This window comes from Pelodiscus sinensis, chromosome 1, assembly GCF_052426305.1.
Source record: "Pelodiscus sinensis isolate ZL-2025 chromosome 1, ASM5242630v1, whole genome shotgun sequence".
Classification (NCBI taxonomy): domain Eukaryota; kingdom Metazoa; phylum Chordata; order Testudines; family Trionychidae; genus Pelodiscus; species Pelodiscus sinensis.
Window position 1 is genome coordinate 50,726,720 of NC_143052.1, and position 16,376 is coordinate 50,743,095.

Sequence of the window (16,376 nt, forward strand, 5' to 3'; positions counted from 1 at the left end):
TTTGAACTGCAGAGGCCCAGTGGGGATTGGTCCCGGACCTAGCACGAGCCAACACTGAGCAAGCCCGGCTCAGTCCTGACTACCTCCACTGTAGCTGCTCGCCCAACTCTTAGTACATTTAAACTGCAGAACCACAGCAGGGGTAGTCCCAGTTGCCTGCCTGGCTGGAGCAAGCCCTGTTCACGACAGCCCAGGCTTGAGCCTGCCATGGGCAGAGGCTGCTTTGTGCCAGCCTCCCCTGCTCCTTCATGCTGCTGCTTTTGACAATGTTGTATAAATGCTTCATAAAAATAAGAACCGAGAGTATTGTAATGGAAGAAGAACTAGGCTGGGTAGGTTGTGGTTATTTTTAGCTAACAATAATCTGTGTAATTATTACCATTCAATTTTAAACCAGATTCCTTTAATATCTTTCCATATGATGCCCTCCTTGCAAATGTAGAGTTGTCAAGATAACAGGTTGGAGTGCTGCAGATAAAGGACCCCTTTTTCTGTCCAGGAAGTAAGTCCGTTTTCTTGTCTCTGTGACATGCTGAATTGGGAAGAAGAGATTTTCTAAGAAACAGTAAGTAGTATAATTCAACTCTTTTTAGAAGAAAGATTTTTGGAATTAATGTTTCTTTAAAAAGTGCATGAGCTGCTTTACAAAATCTGTAGGGAATACAAAATAAAGATCTGAATATAAATAACCTTAAATTTCCAGTATACTGAAAAAATTAACTTAGTCTCGCTCTTCTTTTATAGTGGGTTCATAATGGTGCTGACATTCAGACGGGGGGGGGAGGGGGGGTCTAAAATTATGTTGCACAAATTACCGACTGGAAGTAATGATAACTAGTTTACACAGTAGCAGAGTCTGCATTTAAAAGAGCCAGGGTATGTCCTCTGGAGAAATAAAGAGAGTTTCATCTTCAAAAGGAGGAGGTTATTCTTTGGAAAATTCACAGTTTTGTGAGACCACAAAGATTTTCATTATGACACAGAGTACAGAGACATTTATCTTTCATCAGTAGAACACAGTTGAAGTTCCCACTGCCTAAAGTATAGCCCTCTTCCACTGTGAGAAGATCTGACTTAGAACGGACTGACCAACTTATCCTTGCATCTGAATTTGGTAATATCAGGTGCAGGAATTGTAAGGAGGGAATATCAAATTCTGGCCTTTGACCTGAAGCCTCTACTAGGGAAGCACTGAAAGAAAAATATATGTCAAAATAATTATTATTAAAAATAAACTGCCATGGATGGTTCTTTATGAAATAGATGCAAAAGTGACCCTTTCTTCATTTTTACTCGGTATGAACTAGTCTGCTTATTTGTGGAAGTCCCCTATAAGGACCTTTAATCTGCTGGGGACTGCCAACATTCTTTGTACTCTGGCTACTGCCTCTCTTCACCGTTATCTATTCCTGCACATCAACATATTGCCTGTGCTGGGATCTGCAATGGGGGGAGGCACAGATGATAACTCTACTGGCTCAATGCCCCTTGGGGAGTAACAGGAGATTTCTGGTCCCTCTGTGCCAACTGGGTGACACAAAGGGAGCTGGAGAACCTAGCTCAGTATCTTTGAATTTAAAACAAATGTCTGATTAATTTAAACTTTTTTTTTAAACCTGGAAGACATATTTCATTGTAACTAGTCACTATAGGGATCAGTAGATCAGTAAACCATGTATGCTGAATTTACATACCTATCTGTAACTATTTGTAAATATATTCTGTGGTGAAGATAGGGCCTAGTGGCATACTTTTTTCTCAGGCAGATCTAGCAAATAGAGGCTGAAAGCGCTGCAGAGTTAGTAAGCTGAATTCTTGGTAAGAAATCTTTCATGCTTCTTTACAGGGAACCCTTTGCTTAAAGGGGATGTGAAAGGTGCTCCATTTAGCCCTCCTCAGCTAGAATAAAGGTGGCAGCAACGCAGATCCTTAACAATGATGAGGTAGAGCTAGGAGAAGAGGTCATCAGAAACCTCTGAGGCGGAAATTAGAATTTCACTGAATAATTAGCAATAAGTAAATATAATGTTATGTTACAATGAAATATTGTCCATTAAAAATAGAGTGATTCCTATTATAAGGTTTATGTGTACACAAAAGCTGTACCAATTTAACTATTCTGGTACACTTAAAATGGTACAACTCTCCAGTGTGAATGCAGTACACAAATATAAATTCACTTATACCAGTATACAGCTTATTCCCATACAAGAAGGGAAATAAGTTAGTGCAGAATAAGGCACTATAAACAGTATAATTGCATCACACTAGGGATTACTCCAGTATAACTATGCTGGGGGGGAAAACCCACATTCCTTACTAACACAGTTGTACTGGTACAAAATCTGTGTGTAAACAAGGCCAACAAAATGATCCAGATGACTGATGGCACCATAAATATTTAATTTTGTACTATAGGAGGAAAAATATTCATTTCCCTTCATCATTAACATATTTGTCTTGAGCAGTGGCCAATCTAGTTAAACTAAGCTGCCAACACTTGATGGCTAATAAAAGTTCCTCCCATTGAGAGGAAATTTCATGTTACATTGCAGATCATAATCAAGAGGATTTGGATTGAATCAAGAGGCTTTGGGTGATATCATGCTGTATCTGGAGGATACAAACTTTGGGCATGTTTTAATTTGAAGTGTTTGAGAGAAAGGGAAAACTGCTGGCTTTATTTTTTATTTCACTGTGATTTTTTTTTAATAATGTCAAAGGGTCCCTATAACTAGAGCTGGATGACATTTTTCAAATACTTTATTCACTGATGAATGTAGTTTTGAGCCACCTGAAACTATTTATTAATTCATCTTGGGTGCGTCTAGACTGGCAAGAAAACTTGCCAGCTGTCTACACTGGCTGCTTGAATTTGCACAAGAGCACTGACTTTGTAATGTACAAAATCAGTGCTTCTTGCACAAATACTTTCATGCTCCCGCTCGGGAAAAAGCCCTCTTGCACAAGAATACTTGCGCAAGAGGGCCAGTGTAGACAGGGAAGAACTGTTTTGCACAAAAAAAGCCCCGATGGCTAAAATGGCGATCGGGGCTTTCTTGCACAAAATCGCATCTAGACTGGCCACAGATGCTTTTGCGCAAAAGCACTTTTTGCGCAAAAGCATCCGTGCCAATCTAGATGCGCTTTTGCGGAAATACTTTTAACGGAAAAACTTTTCCGTTAAAAGTATTTCCGCAAAATCATGCCAGTCTAGACGCAGCCTTTGAGTTCATTGAATAGCTTTGACCAAACCAAAAACAAAAAACTGAAATATTTTGTAATGTCAAAAGGAAATGTTTAGTTTTGGCTTGACTTTTTTTAACCAATTTTCAGTCATTTTGACAAAAACAAAGGAAAGGAGAACTATATTTACAAAATGACTGGAGGAGTAATATTAAACACAGAAGGTTCAAGAGGCACATCATTGCAGCAAAGTAGTTAAAACACTTTCAATGCTCTTACGATCAAGTGGCAACTGTGACATTAATGAACTTCCAGCCAACAAGTTGACTTTCATTATTGTGTGAGGAACATTGAGAGACCACAGGAATCTGTAAGACATTTATGAGAAAAAAAAGCCACTTAACATTTTTCATAGAAGCTATTGACATTATATTGATTCACTTCCCTCCAATTGTCCTCATAAGTTGTCCCCAAACCAGACTAAATATGTTCTTAATTTTACACAAAAAATGCCAACTCAGATATAGGGAGTCCTACTCAAAAAGAAAAACATGATACTGCAAGTTGGATTAATATTTACTGTGATTTTTAATAATTTATTAATTTTATAAATTAATACTATTTATTTTGTTCTCTTTTATTATGTTCTATAATTTATTATGTTCTCTTTTCAGGTTTTAGCTTTTTATAAGCCGCAACACAAGTATTCTATATATTTGGCATTCTTTATCATATTTTATTTATTTGTGTGTGTGTGTGCGTGCGCGCGCGTGTGCAGTCGTATGCCTCATAAAGGACAGCTCTAAAATATAAATATTTTGAATAAACTTGCATGTGCAATATTAGACTAACGCTCCTGGAGGCAGTCATGTTCAGGTTTTAAGTGTCATGCACAACAATGTTCCAACATCATAGTGAAATAAAGATAGTTGTCAATTTATTTAATTACTATGGGTATCTATACACTAGCTCGTTAGTTCGAGCTAGGTAGGCAAATGAGGGCAACCGGAGTTGCAAATGAAGCCCGGGATTTAAATATCCTGGGCTTTATTTGCATGTTCCCGGGCGCCACCATTTTTAAATCCCCCTCATTCCACGAGGAGTAACAGTTAATTCGAACTAAGGACTTAATTCAAATTAACATTTAACTGCCGCGTCTAGCCACGGGCAGTTAGTTCGGACTAAGGGGGATTTAAAAATGGCGGCGCCCAGGAACATGCAAATGAAGCGTGGGATATTTAAATCCCAGACTTCATTTGCAGCCCTGGTTGCCCTCGTTTGCCTTCCTAGCTCGAACTAACGTATTAGAGAACTTAGAAAGAGAAAAGACCTATACGTCATCAAGTCTCTCCATGCTGGGTCTTCAATAGATTCACAGTTCAGATAGAAAACAACAAACTATAATATGTGTACTTAACCTAATTACAAACATTATTTATGCTTTATTATAGTGGTTTGCAACCTTCTAAAAATCCCTAAAAGTTTTGAATCGACGTGCAGACCCATTTGGAACTCTTACATATAGTCTGCAGATCCCCCTTGGTCTGCGGCCCTCAGGTTGAAAACCATTGTTCTATAGTAACCATATTTGGTAGGTTGCTTAAATAGTCTATAGAACTCCTGGGGTCTGTGGACCACAGCAGGAAAACCTCTGTTTTACTACCTCATGGTATTCTTTTGTTTGTCAAATGTTGCACTTTCTGTCCTCCCTATCCACTTTAATCTCACTGTTTATTTATGGAGTCCCAGGAATAAAAATGTTAATATGTGCTGCTCTTTGGTATGGTCATTTAACTTAATTTTTGTACTAAATTAGATAGAAGATAATATATAAATCATGTTTATTTTTATTTTCCAGATGAAAAACTTTGCTAAATTGGAGTTAAGTTTGACAGACATATCCATAACATAAAGATTAAAAAAAAATCAAGAATGTTGTAGTAACAAAAATAAGGACAAAATCAGGAAATTCAGAGTTAAAGTTAAAAGAACTCCAATGATGTGAAAGTATGGACATGCACAGTTGATCTAACTCAAACAATTTTATCTGCCTTTGTTGTAGTGCTGGCCTTCCCTCTTGTAACCATCATGACACAAATATATTCAAACTGTAAACCCATGCAATGTGATCATCTTCAGTTTGCAGACCAGCTGAAACAACAGCTCTGAGTGGTATAAACTGCCTCATTATATTATTTTTCATGTTTTATTTAATAAAATTCTCTATTTTATATTTTTTCTGAAGATGCCACAGAAATTTCTGCCAGAGCACTGCCATATCCAGTGACTTTGCACAGAACATACATCCTGTTCACCACAAAGTACTTGAACCTTGCACCAGAATCCTAATGAAAAAGTTGTTTGTTTAATTGGGAATATTTTTTCTTTTACTGCACATATGACTGCACATAGCACAACTGCTGCATCTTTGAAAATAAGATATTATATTTTTTGAGGTTACTGATTAAAACAATATCCTTTTCATGGATAAGATTGACATAGATGGCATGACCCAGGGTTTGAACTCAGACTCAAGACTAACCTTCCACCCATTCTTATCTACAAACAGCACTATCCCAGGGCTGGATTTCAGGGTCTCAGGATCCCACAGGGATGGAGGGTCCAAGCCTAAGTCAAACTTGGATTCAGAGTTCAAGTCCTATTGCTCTTCAGTGTAGACACAGCTCCCCTTGGATCCATGCTCTGAGAGTCTGCCAAGTGCATCCCACACTCATATGGACTGACTTTCTTTTCCTATGGACAGTCAAGTTTTCACATGCTGCACCATGAACAAAGCACAAGAGCAACCACATTTTGGAAGGGTATTAGGAAGACTGGGATATGGTTGGTTAGATTTGGGTGTGAGTACTGCATTGTGGATGTTGAAGCCCCAGGTCCAGGCCTAGGCCCAGGTCAGAACAGTTATTAACCTCAGGTTGACAAACAGTGTAGATGCCCAAGCTCTGGACTCTAGAATCAACTCACATGTGTTCCTCTAACCCTAGGCTTACATTGCAGCATAGGTGTACCAGAGTTAGTTTTCTCCTGAAATACATTGTTATGAGAGACACACCATGTTATGAGGGCATTCTTATGATTGGGTGACTTATTCAACATATTCATAAATGAGCTGGAAAAAGGGGTAAACAGGTGGCAACATTTGTTGATGACACAAAACTGCTCAAGGTAGTAAAATCCAAAGAAGACTGTGAAGAGCTTCAAAGGGATCTCACAAAACTAGGCGATTGAGCAACAAAATGGCAAATGAATTTTAATGTTGATAAATGCAAAGTAATGCACATTGGAAAAAATAATCCCAACAATATATACAAAGTGATGGAGACTAATTTAGCTATAACCACTCAAGAGAGAGATCTTAGAGTCATTGAGAATAGTTTAGCTCTCTATCCATTCAATGCGTAGCAGCAATCACAAAAAAAAAAGCAGCAGCAAACAGACTGTTAGGAATCATTAAAAGAGAGACTAAGACAGAGAATATCTTATCTCAGTATAAATCCATTGTACACCCACATCTTGAACACTGTGTTCAGAAAGACTGCCATATGAGGAGAGATTAATAGGACTAGGACTTTTCCACTTGGAGAGGAGACAGCTTGGAGGAAGTGGCAGCACTGTAGTTTGGGAGCTGGGCAGCCCTACAGGCTGGAACAGCCCCCCCGACCCAGGGGAATCCCTCTTAACTGGTTTAAGCAGCTAACTGATTCAATGGGATTTTACATCCCTATTCCATATCTTGATTCCTGCTCCCCTTCTCATGTTGCGTACAGCTAGACTACAAGTTTTTGTCTGAAAAGGGTATGCAAAATGCGCTCCACATTTTGTGTACCTTTTTCCGATTCTTTTGTCAGAAGAGGCTTTTCCAACATTTGGCCCTTCTAGACTGGGCCAAATGTTGGGAAAAAAACCCTCTTTCGGAAGCCGCAGCACGAGGAATACAAGGGCTTCCGAAAGAGCACATTTATTCTTCCACCAAAAAAAGAGGACGTGCAAACACGTTCCCTGGACACGGCAGAGTTTTTCTGGGATCCCGAAATCACCTCGCAGTCTAGCCGTACCCTTTATCTCTCTCAGACCTAAAGTTTACAGGACCTACTACAGATTCCTGCAGAACACTAGGCCAAATGCAATCATTTTGGGAAGTTGGGGGAGCTGGAAAAGATGAAGATTAGAGAGCAGATGACTCAGGCAACCCAGCTCTGAACCTAAGAGGGCTGCAGGATCAGTTGAGTACAGGGGACACTACATATCTTAAAAACTCTACAAGTACTCTGCATGAAGGAGAAGCACTGGAAACCTAAAAGCACTATGGGCTTCAGGATTCACTGGAATCTAGTCTAGTAATCCCTGGCTACTGGCATGCACAGCACAAGAACAGCTGGCTGGGGGAGGTTAGCCACCAGTCCTACCCCTTCCGCCCAAAGCCCCATCCCTTCTGCCCTCCCCGCCAGAGCCCATGGGAGGAAGGACAGTTGCTACCACCGCAGTCTCTCCAGTCCTGAATCTGGGTCACAGAGTGGAAGCAGAGGCCTAGGAATGGAGCATGGGAGGAGCCATGCCTCTTTGCCTATGGTACTTGCTGCCCTGATGGTGTCTGCTGCCTTCCCACTATTATTTTGTGCACCATAATTTTGTAAGTAATATCAGGAAGCTATGCATTTCGAGCCTCCAGCTTTCTCTGGATTCACTTTCAAAACTACCAAGGCTGGAGGGAGATATGTACTATACCAGAAGAAAGTTATGCAGGACGATGTGAATATTGCCTTCACTGCATTGCTTTCTACCCTCTTCTCCTTTTGTACCCTCCCCCACTTTTCTCCACCTTGTTTCATTTGTTGCTGCCTTTTTAAAAATCTCTCTTTTATTCTTTCCACACAACCCTCCCATGAATTATACTGTACTGATACACCTATCCAATGAAACATGAGCTCTCAATGACTGGGTTAAGTGGTGTTGAGTAAAGAGTACCCTGTGGATTTCCCCATTGTACAGGTTTAATGGTCCATGTCCCAGCCACCTGCAAACCCCTCCATGCTGAAAAGTCAGTTACTGGTTTCCATAGCTAGTGTTCTTCAAGATCTGTTGCTCAAGTCCATTCAAAGCAGGTGTGTGTGCTTGACACATGCCACAGTGTTGGAAGATTTTCACTCAGTAGTATCTGTAGGAGAACCAGCTCCCACATCGCTGCAAGTGACACACACATGCTGTCCTATAAAATGCACTGCTGGACCCCGTCTAATCTCAGTTCCTTGCTCACAACACTCCTGTTAATGCATCCCAGAATCATGTTTGCTTTTTTTGGAACAGTGTCACACTGTGGACTCATATTTAGCTTGTGGTCCCTTTCTGCAGTACTCCTTCCTAGACAATCACTTCCTATTCTGTATGTCTGAAACTGATTGTTCCTTCCTAAGTGGAGTACTTTGCATTTGTCCTATTTACCTCAGATCATTTTTCTAGTTTGTCCAGATCATTTTGAATTTTGACCCTATCCTCCAAAGCACTTGCAACCCCTCTCAACTTGGTATCATTTGCTAACGTAATAATCGTATTCTCTATGTCAATATCTAAATCGTTGATGAAGATAGCGAACATAACAAGTCCCAAAACAGACCCCCTGCAGAACCCCACTTGTTATGCCCTTCCAGCATGATTGTGAACCGTTAATAACTACTCTCTGAGAACAGTTATCCAGACAGTTATGCACCCACCTTATAGTAGCCCCATCTAAGTTCTATTTGCCTAGTTTATTGATAAGAAGGTCATGCAAGACCGTGCCAAATGCCTTACTAAAGTCTCAGTATACCATGTACACCGCTTCTCTCTTATCTACAAGACTTGTTATCCTATCAAAGAAAGCTATCAGATTTGTTTGACATGATTTGTTCTTTTCCATGCTGGCTGTTTGTTATCTATCACTTTATTATCTTCCAGATGTTTGCAGATGAATTCCTAAATTACTTGCTCCATTATCTTTCCTGGGACAGAAGTTAAACTGACTATTCTGTAGTTTCCTGGGTTGTTCTTATTTCCCTTTTTATGGATGGGCACTATATTTGCCCTTTTTCAGTCTTCTGGACTCTCTTCTGACTTCCATGATAGATGTGAACTAGAGCATGAGATTGTGATTGAATGAGGTCAGATGGCACCATGTGGGTGTTTCCTGATGTGCTGATTATGCCATTCACACTCACCTCCTTACTCTTTGGGGTTCCCCACCACCGTGGTCTGCTGGACCAGATTCTCTGGTTTCCCCAAGACAAGGCACAAATTTGGAGTAACTGCCTTTCATGAAGAGCAATGCAGACACTGAAGCACAGCACCCAGAAATTCCGCCCCCAGAAAGGATCAAAACCCCAAATAAATCCGTCTTCCTCTGACTAAAAGTTTACACAAAGAAAGCCTATGAGGATGTTCACCCTCTTTATCAATGAAAGAGAAAACAAGCACATAAGATTACTCCCCTCAGACAAAAATTATTTACACTGGGCTCAATAGTAAACAAAGGTGACTTTATTAAGTACAAACAGTAGGATTTAAGTGGTTACAAGTGAAAACAGAGCATAGGAAATTGCAGAATTAAAGTTAAAAGAAAATGCATAGCTAATTCTAATGCACTAAAAAGCTTATAAGCAGTCCCTTACAGTAAAGAGCTTGTTCTTATTTCAGGACAGTCTTCAAGTCAAAAGATGATCCTTTACTCTGACTTGGGTCTCCCGTAGTTCCCTTTGTATCTTAGTATGTCAGGCTCTTCCTCAGGCCAGCCGATTATATATAGATTCTTCTTGGGTGAGAAGAATCTCTACCTCCACCTTCCATGGAAAATGATCTTGTCAAACTGGTACCCTAATATCAGGTGGCATGGTCACATGTCTTCCTAAGGCCAACCACTTCTTAGACTTAAAAGGACAAACAAGGGTGTTCTCAAGTCATTAAGTTGATCACCCAGTCAGTAAGGCTTCCAGGGAGCACTATTGAGGGCTTACATTTGCATATTTAAAACTATAAACAATTTCACACCTCATATTTCTAACTTTTCATATAAGAATGATACATGCACCCAAATAAGATATACAGATCCAGCAGACAGTAACATTAAGATTGATAGGTTATGTGAGGCATTTTGTCCAAAGCATCTTCGACACAGTAATATTTATACTCACAAGCCAATTTCATAAAACATGTTGGGGGGGGGGGGGGGACTGAGCTCTGAACTCCTTTTTAGAAACATCAGGCAGGGCCAGCTAGAATTTGGACATTGCCTGTCACATAGTGGGCTATGATAAAACTATCAGGGCCTGGTGATTTGCTACACAAAATTGGAGGCTGGAAGAGAAATAAAGTTTGTGGCCAAATAAATCGAGCCTCTTAAAATCCTTATTCTTTCGGGTGGTGCTAACTTGGCCTTGATGCTTCCACTTCCAGAACCAGAGTACTAGGGGTGGGTGACTATATGAGTACTCATGCCCTTTGGTGGGAACAAAGTACTTATGCTCTGCCAAGGGGGGAGGAATGAGGTAGTCTGACAATCTTCATGACACCATCATGCAGGGGCAAGGTCACTCTGGCTGGGGCCACCTGTCCGAGCACCACAGAGTGTCCACAGTCTCCTCCAGGTTCCTCAGCTTGGAGTTTTAACTGAAAGGCCACTCTACAAAAAAATCTTGATGTGCCTTCCTGTCATCCTGTGGGGCTACAGGTGGGAGCCCCACTAGAGCCTCATTTAGGGATGAAGAGGAGGATGCTTGTATTGATGGACTTTCCTCTGGTAACGGGGGTGGGGTCAGAACATTGTTCTGCTACCTCCATCTTGATTGATGGGGTGGTGGCCCCAGAGACCTCAGGTGCCAGGAGCTGGAGGCTGATGCCACCTCTAATGACCCAGCTACTGAACAAGGCACCTGGGGTTGCACAGGGAATGCCCGTAAGTTCCATGGACACAAACGGCAAGCACATGCGCCTACTATGAATGGACATGAACAAGCACTTTAAGAAGAACTAACATAAAACTTCAGTGAGTTTTCTGGATCCTTTTTTCCCCACTTTGCTATGTTAGCAAGGAAAAACATGTTATTTGTTATTATTATTTGTAGGACCAGTGACACCAATCTGTGATCAGAGTCACATTTTGTTAGGTACTATACACAGTATTAAAAACAAAAACAAAAAACAAAAAAACCCCACCAGTCTCTGCCCCCAAAGAGCTTTAGAGTTTTTATTTTCTAGTTGCAGTTCCCAATGGAGTGTATTTCTTCCATAACTGCAGAAAGGCCACCTGACCCTTTAACACTGAAATATGTCAAGTGTAAGATTTAATACTTCTAAATTCATGGAGAGGCTATCAGGAAATAGCTTTAAAGACTGTCCACTGAGCCATTAGATCAAAACTGAAGTAATAAAGGGATGAATCATGTTCCAATATAATGAATTATATTGGAAAAGAGGAATGTTTCAGCTCTTTTGATACTTCTATTATTAGTCTGATATACTTATATCTGTCTGTAACATTATGAGATCTCTTTTTATAATAGCCTGGTTCATCAAAAATGACTTCATGTCAATGTATCATCTCAGAAGCCTGCTGTGAAACCAGTACTTGTAAGACTTGCTCAAATACAGAGACAGAAATAAATGTAGTTGTTTAGCGCAATGTTAAATCTGCAGATTATTCATTCCCTAATTTAGCTTTATTGTAACTATTCACAAAATCACTAGTTTCTAGATAAAGCAGTAACCATAGCAACCAGCCTTCATAAATTAGATAGCAATCAGGATTATCAGTCATAAGCAACAATTTCAGTCTGGTAATGTGAAAAAAACAATAGTTACAAAGTATTTGTGCCTCTACCTTGTCATATTCAGAAACAATCTACTGTGTTGAATTTGCAGTCTGTATGTACAAAGAATTGTTGCATATGTTTACTGCAATGAACTGGTCTGCAAACAACAGCTAGCAGTAATAAATAACAACAACTGAAATCCAGAGCTTTCCTTGGAGGTTAAAGATTGACTGGGAGGAGTTTCTGGACAAAGTATTTCTGATCCTTTTCTGGTTAACAGCCACCTTACTTAAAAAAAAAAAAGTGATATTTCTAACTGGTGATGTGGCTATGACATTTGAGGGTGCAAGCCATACAAGTGATGTACTGTGACATTCTTTCTCTACACCCTAAGATACCTCACAATGTTTTGCTCTACCTGGACCTCTCAAAAATGGACAAACATTATGAAGATCACACTTGAAGTGTCTGTGTATAGCTGCAGCCTGTCAGGAAACTCCAGTCAGACTTTGATTTTCACCAACCTATGTTATTATTTGCAGGGTGACAACAACATGCTCTCAATCCCAAACTCCTCTCCTGTGTGTCTGCCTTCTCAGGTATTTTGGGTCAGTTGCCCATGTAAGGGGATCAATATACAACAGTTTGCTACTTTAAAATGGAGTTATCCAATCCACTACACTGGATTACTTTTGATCTGAGAATAAAACAAATGTATCTAGAAAGAGACATATTTTAAGGGAATATAATTATAAGGCATTAACGTCAGAAACAACAATAAAACACTTTCTCCTGCTAAAACTTAAACTAGGCTTGATTCACGGTGATATCGCTATGTTCCCAGTAATATTGCTAACCAAATTTTTAGGCCAGTATCTGCACCTAAATGAACTCTTAAAGTTAGTATTATATTTATTGCGTTGTAGGGCCGCTCTAATAGTATGTCAGGGTCATTTTGTGATCAAAGTCTTGCAACATTTCTCCAATTCTTGTCTCTCCACCATCCAACTTCCCAGGTTTTCATCAGACAGGGTTGCACGAGAGGGCTTTTGCCCGAACGGGAGCAGCACAGTATTTCCGCAAGACTACTGACGATCTTACATGAGATCGTCAGTGTTCTTGCGGAAATTCAAATGGCCAGTGTAGACAGCTGGCAAGTTTTTCCGCAAAATCATCTGATTTTGCGGAAAAACTTGCCAGTCTAGACACAGCCTTTGGGTTTCAGTGCGGGGCAGCACCGCCCCGTCACAAATAGGAACAAGAAGACGACAACAACAATTTTATTTAACTTTATCAAATATGCTGATGCCACTTCATGGTTTGAATAGAAAGACTTCACACTTTTTGAATCCCTGCAAGTGTAACAGCTTTGCTTCTTTTCTTGGTAACTGTCCTGTTCCTTCTCTAGGTTCACCATTCATTGCTCCATTCTGGAACTCTTTGTTATCTTGTAACACAATGCACGACTACCTTCAGCATAAACTATAGAACCATTCTATTCAGATAACTTACTGACCTATCACTTTATATGGCTTGGTTTCAAGTCACTAGTCAAACAGATTTTAGGGTCAAAAACCTCTAGAACTAAGCAACAATAATTCTCCTTGAAGGTGGTCTATTCACATTTAAGGAGAATTTTAAATTTGGTTCCTGTTGGTGTTTATTCCCACATGCATGGAAGCAAACAGGATGATTTAAGAATGTAATACACCTTTTCAAAAAACTATAAAAAAAAAAAGATTGATCCACAGCTAAAACCAGCTTCAGAGTTGAAATGAATCTTTTGGACGGGGGCCAGGAGAATGAGAGATATTGAGGGGGTTACTATATATCAAGTAGGCAAACATTTACAGATTTCACTTCCACCCCAACTTAGTGATATACTAGCAGAGATCTGAGTTTCTGTCTCTAGGGACCAGGACTTTTATGTCTCACTGATATGCACTCTAAAGCCAACTTCTAAAGATCACATTTCACCAATGTTTAGGTAGGATAGTGACAGGCAAATACCAATGCACAGGCCAGAGGCAGTTATGAACATAAGAATATAAGAACAGACATACTGGGTCAGATCAAAGGCCTGTCATCTGATAGTGGCCAATTCCAGGTGCCCCAGAGGGAATGAATGAGGTTTCAAAGGATACATCTACAAAGCAATGCTATTTCAGGATACCGGAGTATCCCGAAATCGCTATCCCACATCTTCACAGCAAGCCTGTTATTTTGGGCTTGCTATTCCAACGTCCCTGTAAACCTCATTCTGTGAGGAGTAAGGGGCATTGCAGAATAGCTCTTTATTTTGAAATTTGGCACTGTGTAGACAGCACCAAAATGACAAAATAAGCTATTTTGAAACAGCATTGAAATAAGATAAGCAATTTGCATAGCTCAAATTGTGTATCTTATTTTGAGTTATGGTGCTGTGTAGACACACCCCAAGTGATCCATCCACTGATGCCCATTCCCTGCATCTGATAAAAAGAGGTTAGGGATACCCAGGGCGCAAAAAATTATGGAAAACCCTACTTGCCAGACAAAAAAGGGACTCGCCACCCTCCCCCCAAAAAAGTTTTTTTTAATAGCATAAATTCCTAATAAGAATAAGAACAGTAATTACTAATAAGTTATTAATAAATATCTTATAAACCTCTACTTTTTTCCTCTGCTGCCATGTCTCCTCCCCTTGCTCCATCAGCTCCCCTGGAACCTGCTGCCCCCCAACCCCTCACCCTCCTCTGCTGTCCTGACTTCTGCCCTTCTCACTGCCCTCAGCCTTCTGAGACCTGCCCCCCTCCACTAGCCCTTCTCAACACTCTGTGCCCACTCCTCCAATAGCCCCACTCTGATCATGTGAGCTACCCTTCCTCATCCCTGCTCCTAACACCTTCCTGTACACACCTGCCCTGCCTCTCTCCTCTGATGCTGGTCCCTCCCCTGCAGGTGTCTGCCCTTCTGCTTCACCCCCAGAACCCCCTGGCACCTGCACCCTCCTGGTGCCTCCCACTTCCCTCTCTGCTCCTGCTCCCTTTGCTCTCTTTTTCCCTGATACCCACCCCCTCACCACCCTCTGCCTGTTCCCTTCATGCCCCTGTGCTCTTACACATGCCTTGCTCCATATCTGCCTTCCTCATGCCCACTCCTTCTTTCAAGCCTTCTCCCAGCACTTCCCCCTTCCCCCACTAGCCCCCAGTGCCCTTACCCTCTCCTCTCCCAGCATCACCCTGTCCCCCTTCCCACTGACACCTCCCCTCCTGCCCTTTTCCTCATTGTCTGCACTTGCCCCCCTGGGATTTGTCTCTCCTGCACCCCTGTCCCTTGGTGCCTTCCCTTTTCATCTTCTTCTTCTCCTCCTGACCTCCTCCCCTCCCCTCCGCACAAGCCCCTTCCCCATATTTTTTCCCTCCCCTCTCCTCCCTTCCTCTCCCCCCAGCCCATCCCAGACCCTTCCCCTCCCCCAGGGCCAGCTATAGGTTTTTTGCTGCACCAAGCTAAACATTTTTTGGCCGCCCTCCCTTTTTTGTTGTCTTTTACACATTTGCATTTTGCATTGGGTTTTTTTTTTGTTTGTTTTCGTTTTTGTCCAGGCATTTTAGCCCTATAAATAGCAAATAACATATTCATTTGTTTTTTTCCATAAAGATACAGGTGCTTCAAATGAACTCCCCCTTTCACTGCTGCTGGGTCACAACAGCCTTTTCCCTGCCCTGTCGAGCCTCTCCCTATGGACAAGTACCCCATACTCCCGACCCACAGGGGGAGCAGGGTGCAGGGACAGCACAAAGCCAGGGGGTGGAGGGAACAATGGGGGTGAACAGGGGTGGCGCGGGGAACAAGAGGCACAGAGGGACACAGGGATCGGGGGGAGCAGGGTGCGGTGGAGGCACGGGGAATGGTACGCGGGGAACAGGAGGGGCAGAGTGATCAGGGAACAGGCAGAGTGCAAGGAACAGGCAGCACAGAGCTGGGGGGCAGGGATCGGGGGGAGCAGAGTGCAGGGTGCAAGGGCGGTGCAGAGCCAGTGAGTCGCAGGGAAGAGGGAGAGCAGGAGGTCCGGGGTGCAGGGGAGCAGGGGCGGCATGGGGAACGGGCGGCACGGAGACAAAGGGGTGTGGGGGCGGGCGCAGCTAGCTGGGCGGTCGACAAGGAGGTGTACCGGTAGTTCGGAATAGGAAGCCTAGTCCGAACTACCTAGTTCGAGCCCCGTGTAGCCGCGCTGCACGGGGTTCGAACCAGCGGGGTTTTAAAAATGGCGGCTCCCCGCTTATGCAAATGAAGCCCGGGAAATTCAAATCCCGGGCTTCATTTGCAAGTGCGGTATGCCTACATTACCCCGCTAGTTCAAACTAGGAGGGTAGTGTAGACATACCCTTAGTTAGTGAAACATTCCTTCAT

The 16,376-nt window shown here is 41.8% G+C and overlaps 1 protein-coding gene across 9 annotated transcripts in view; it reads right to left on the minus strand.

The window, feature by feature from the left end:
* LOC102446356 (uncharacterized) overlaps positions 1-16,376 on the minus strand; it is an 87,516-nt gene that overhangs the window by 26,065 nt on the left and 45,075 nt on the right. For all 9 annotated transcript variants that reach the window (XR_012904030.2, XR_012904027.2, XM_075929641.2 and 6 more), the window contains 2 exons: positions 3,466-3,554; positions 380-532 (listed from right to left, as the gene is read on the minus strand). Coding sequence is in view for 7 of the 9 variants with exons in the window: in XM_075929641.2 (XP_075785756.2) it covers positions 380-532; positions 3,466-3,554 (242 nt within the window). In the remaining 2 variants the exon portion in view is untranslated. The remainder of the gene's footprint in view (positions 1-379; positions 533-3,465; positions 3,555-16,376) is intronic.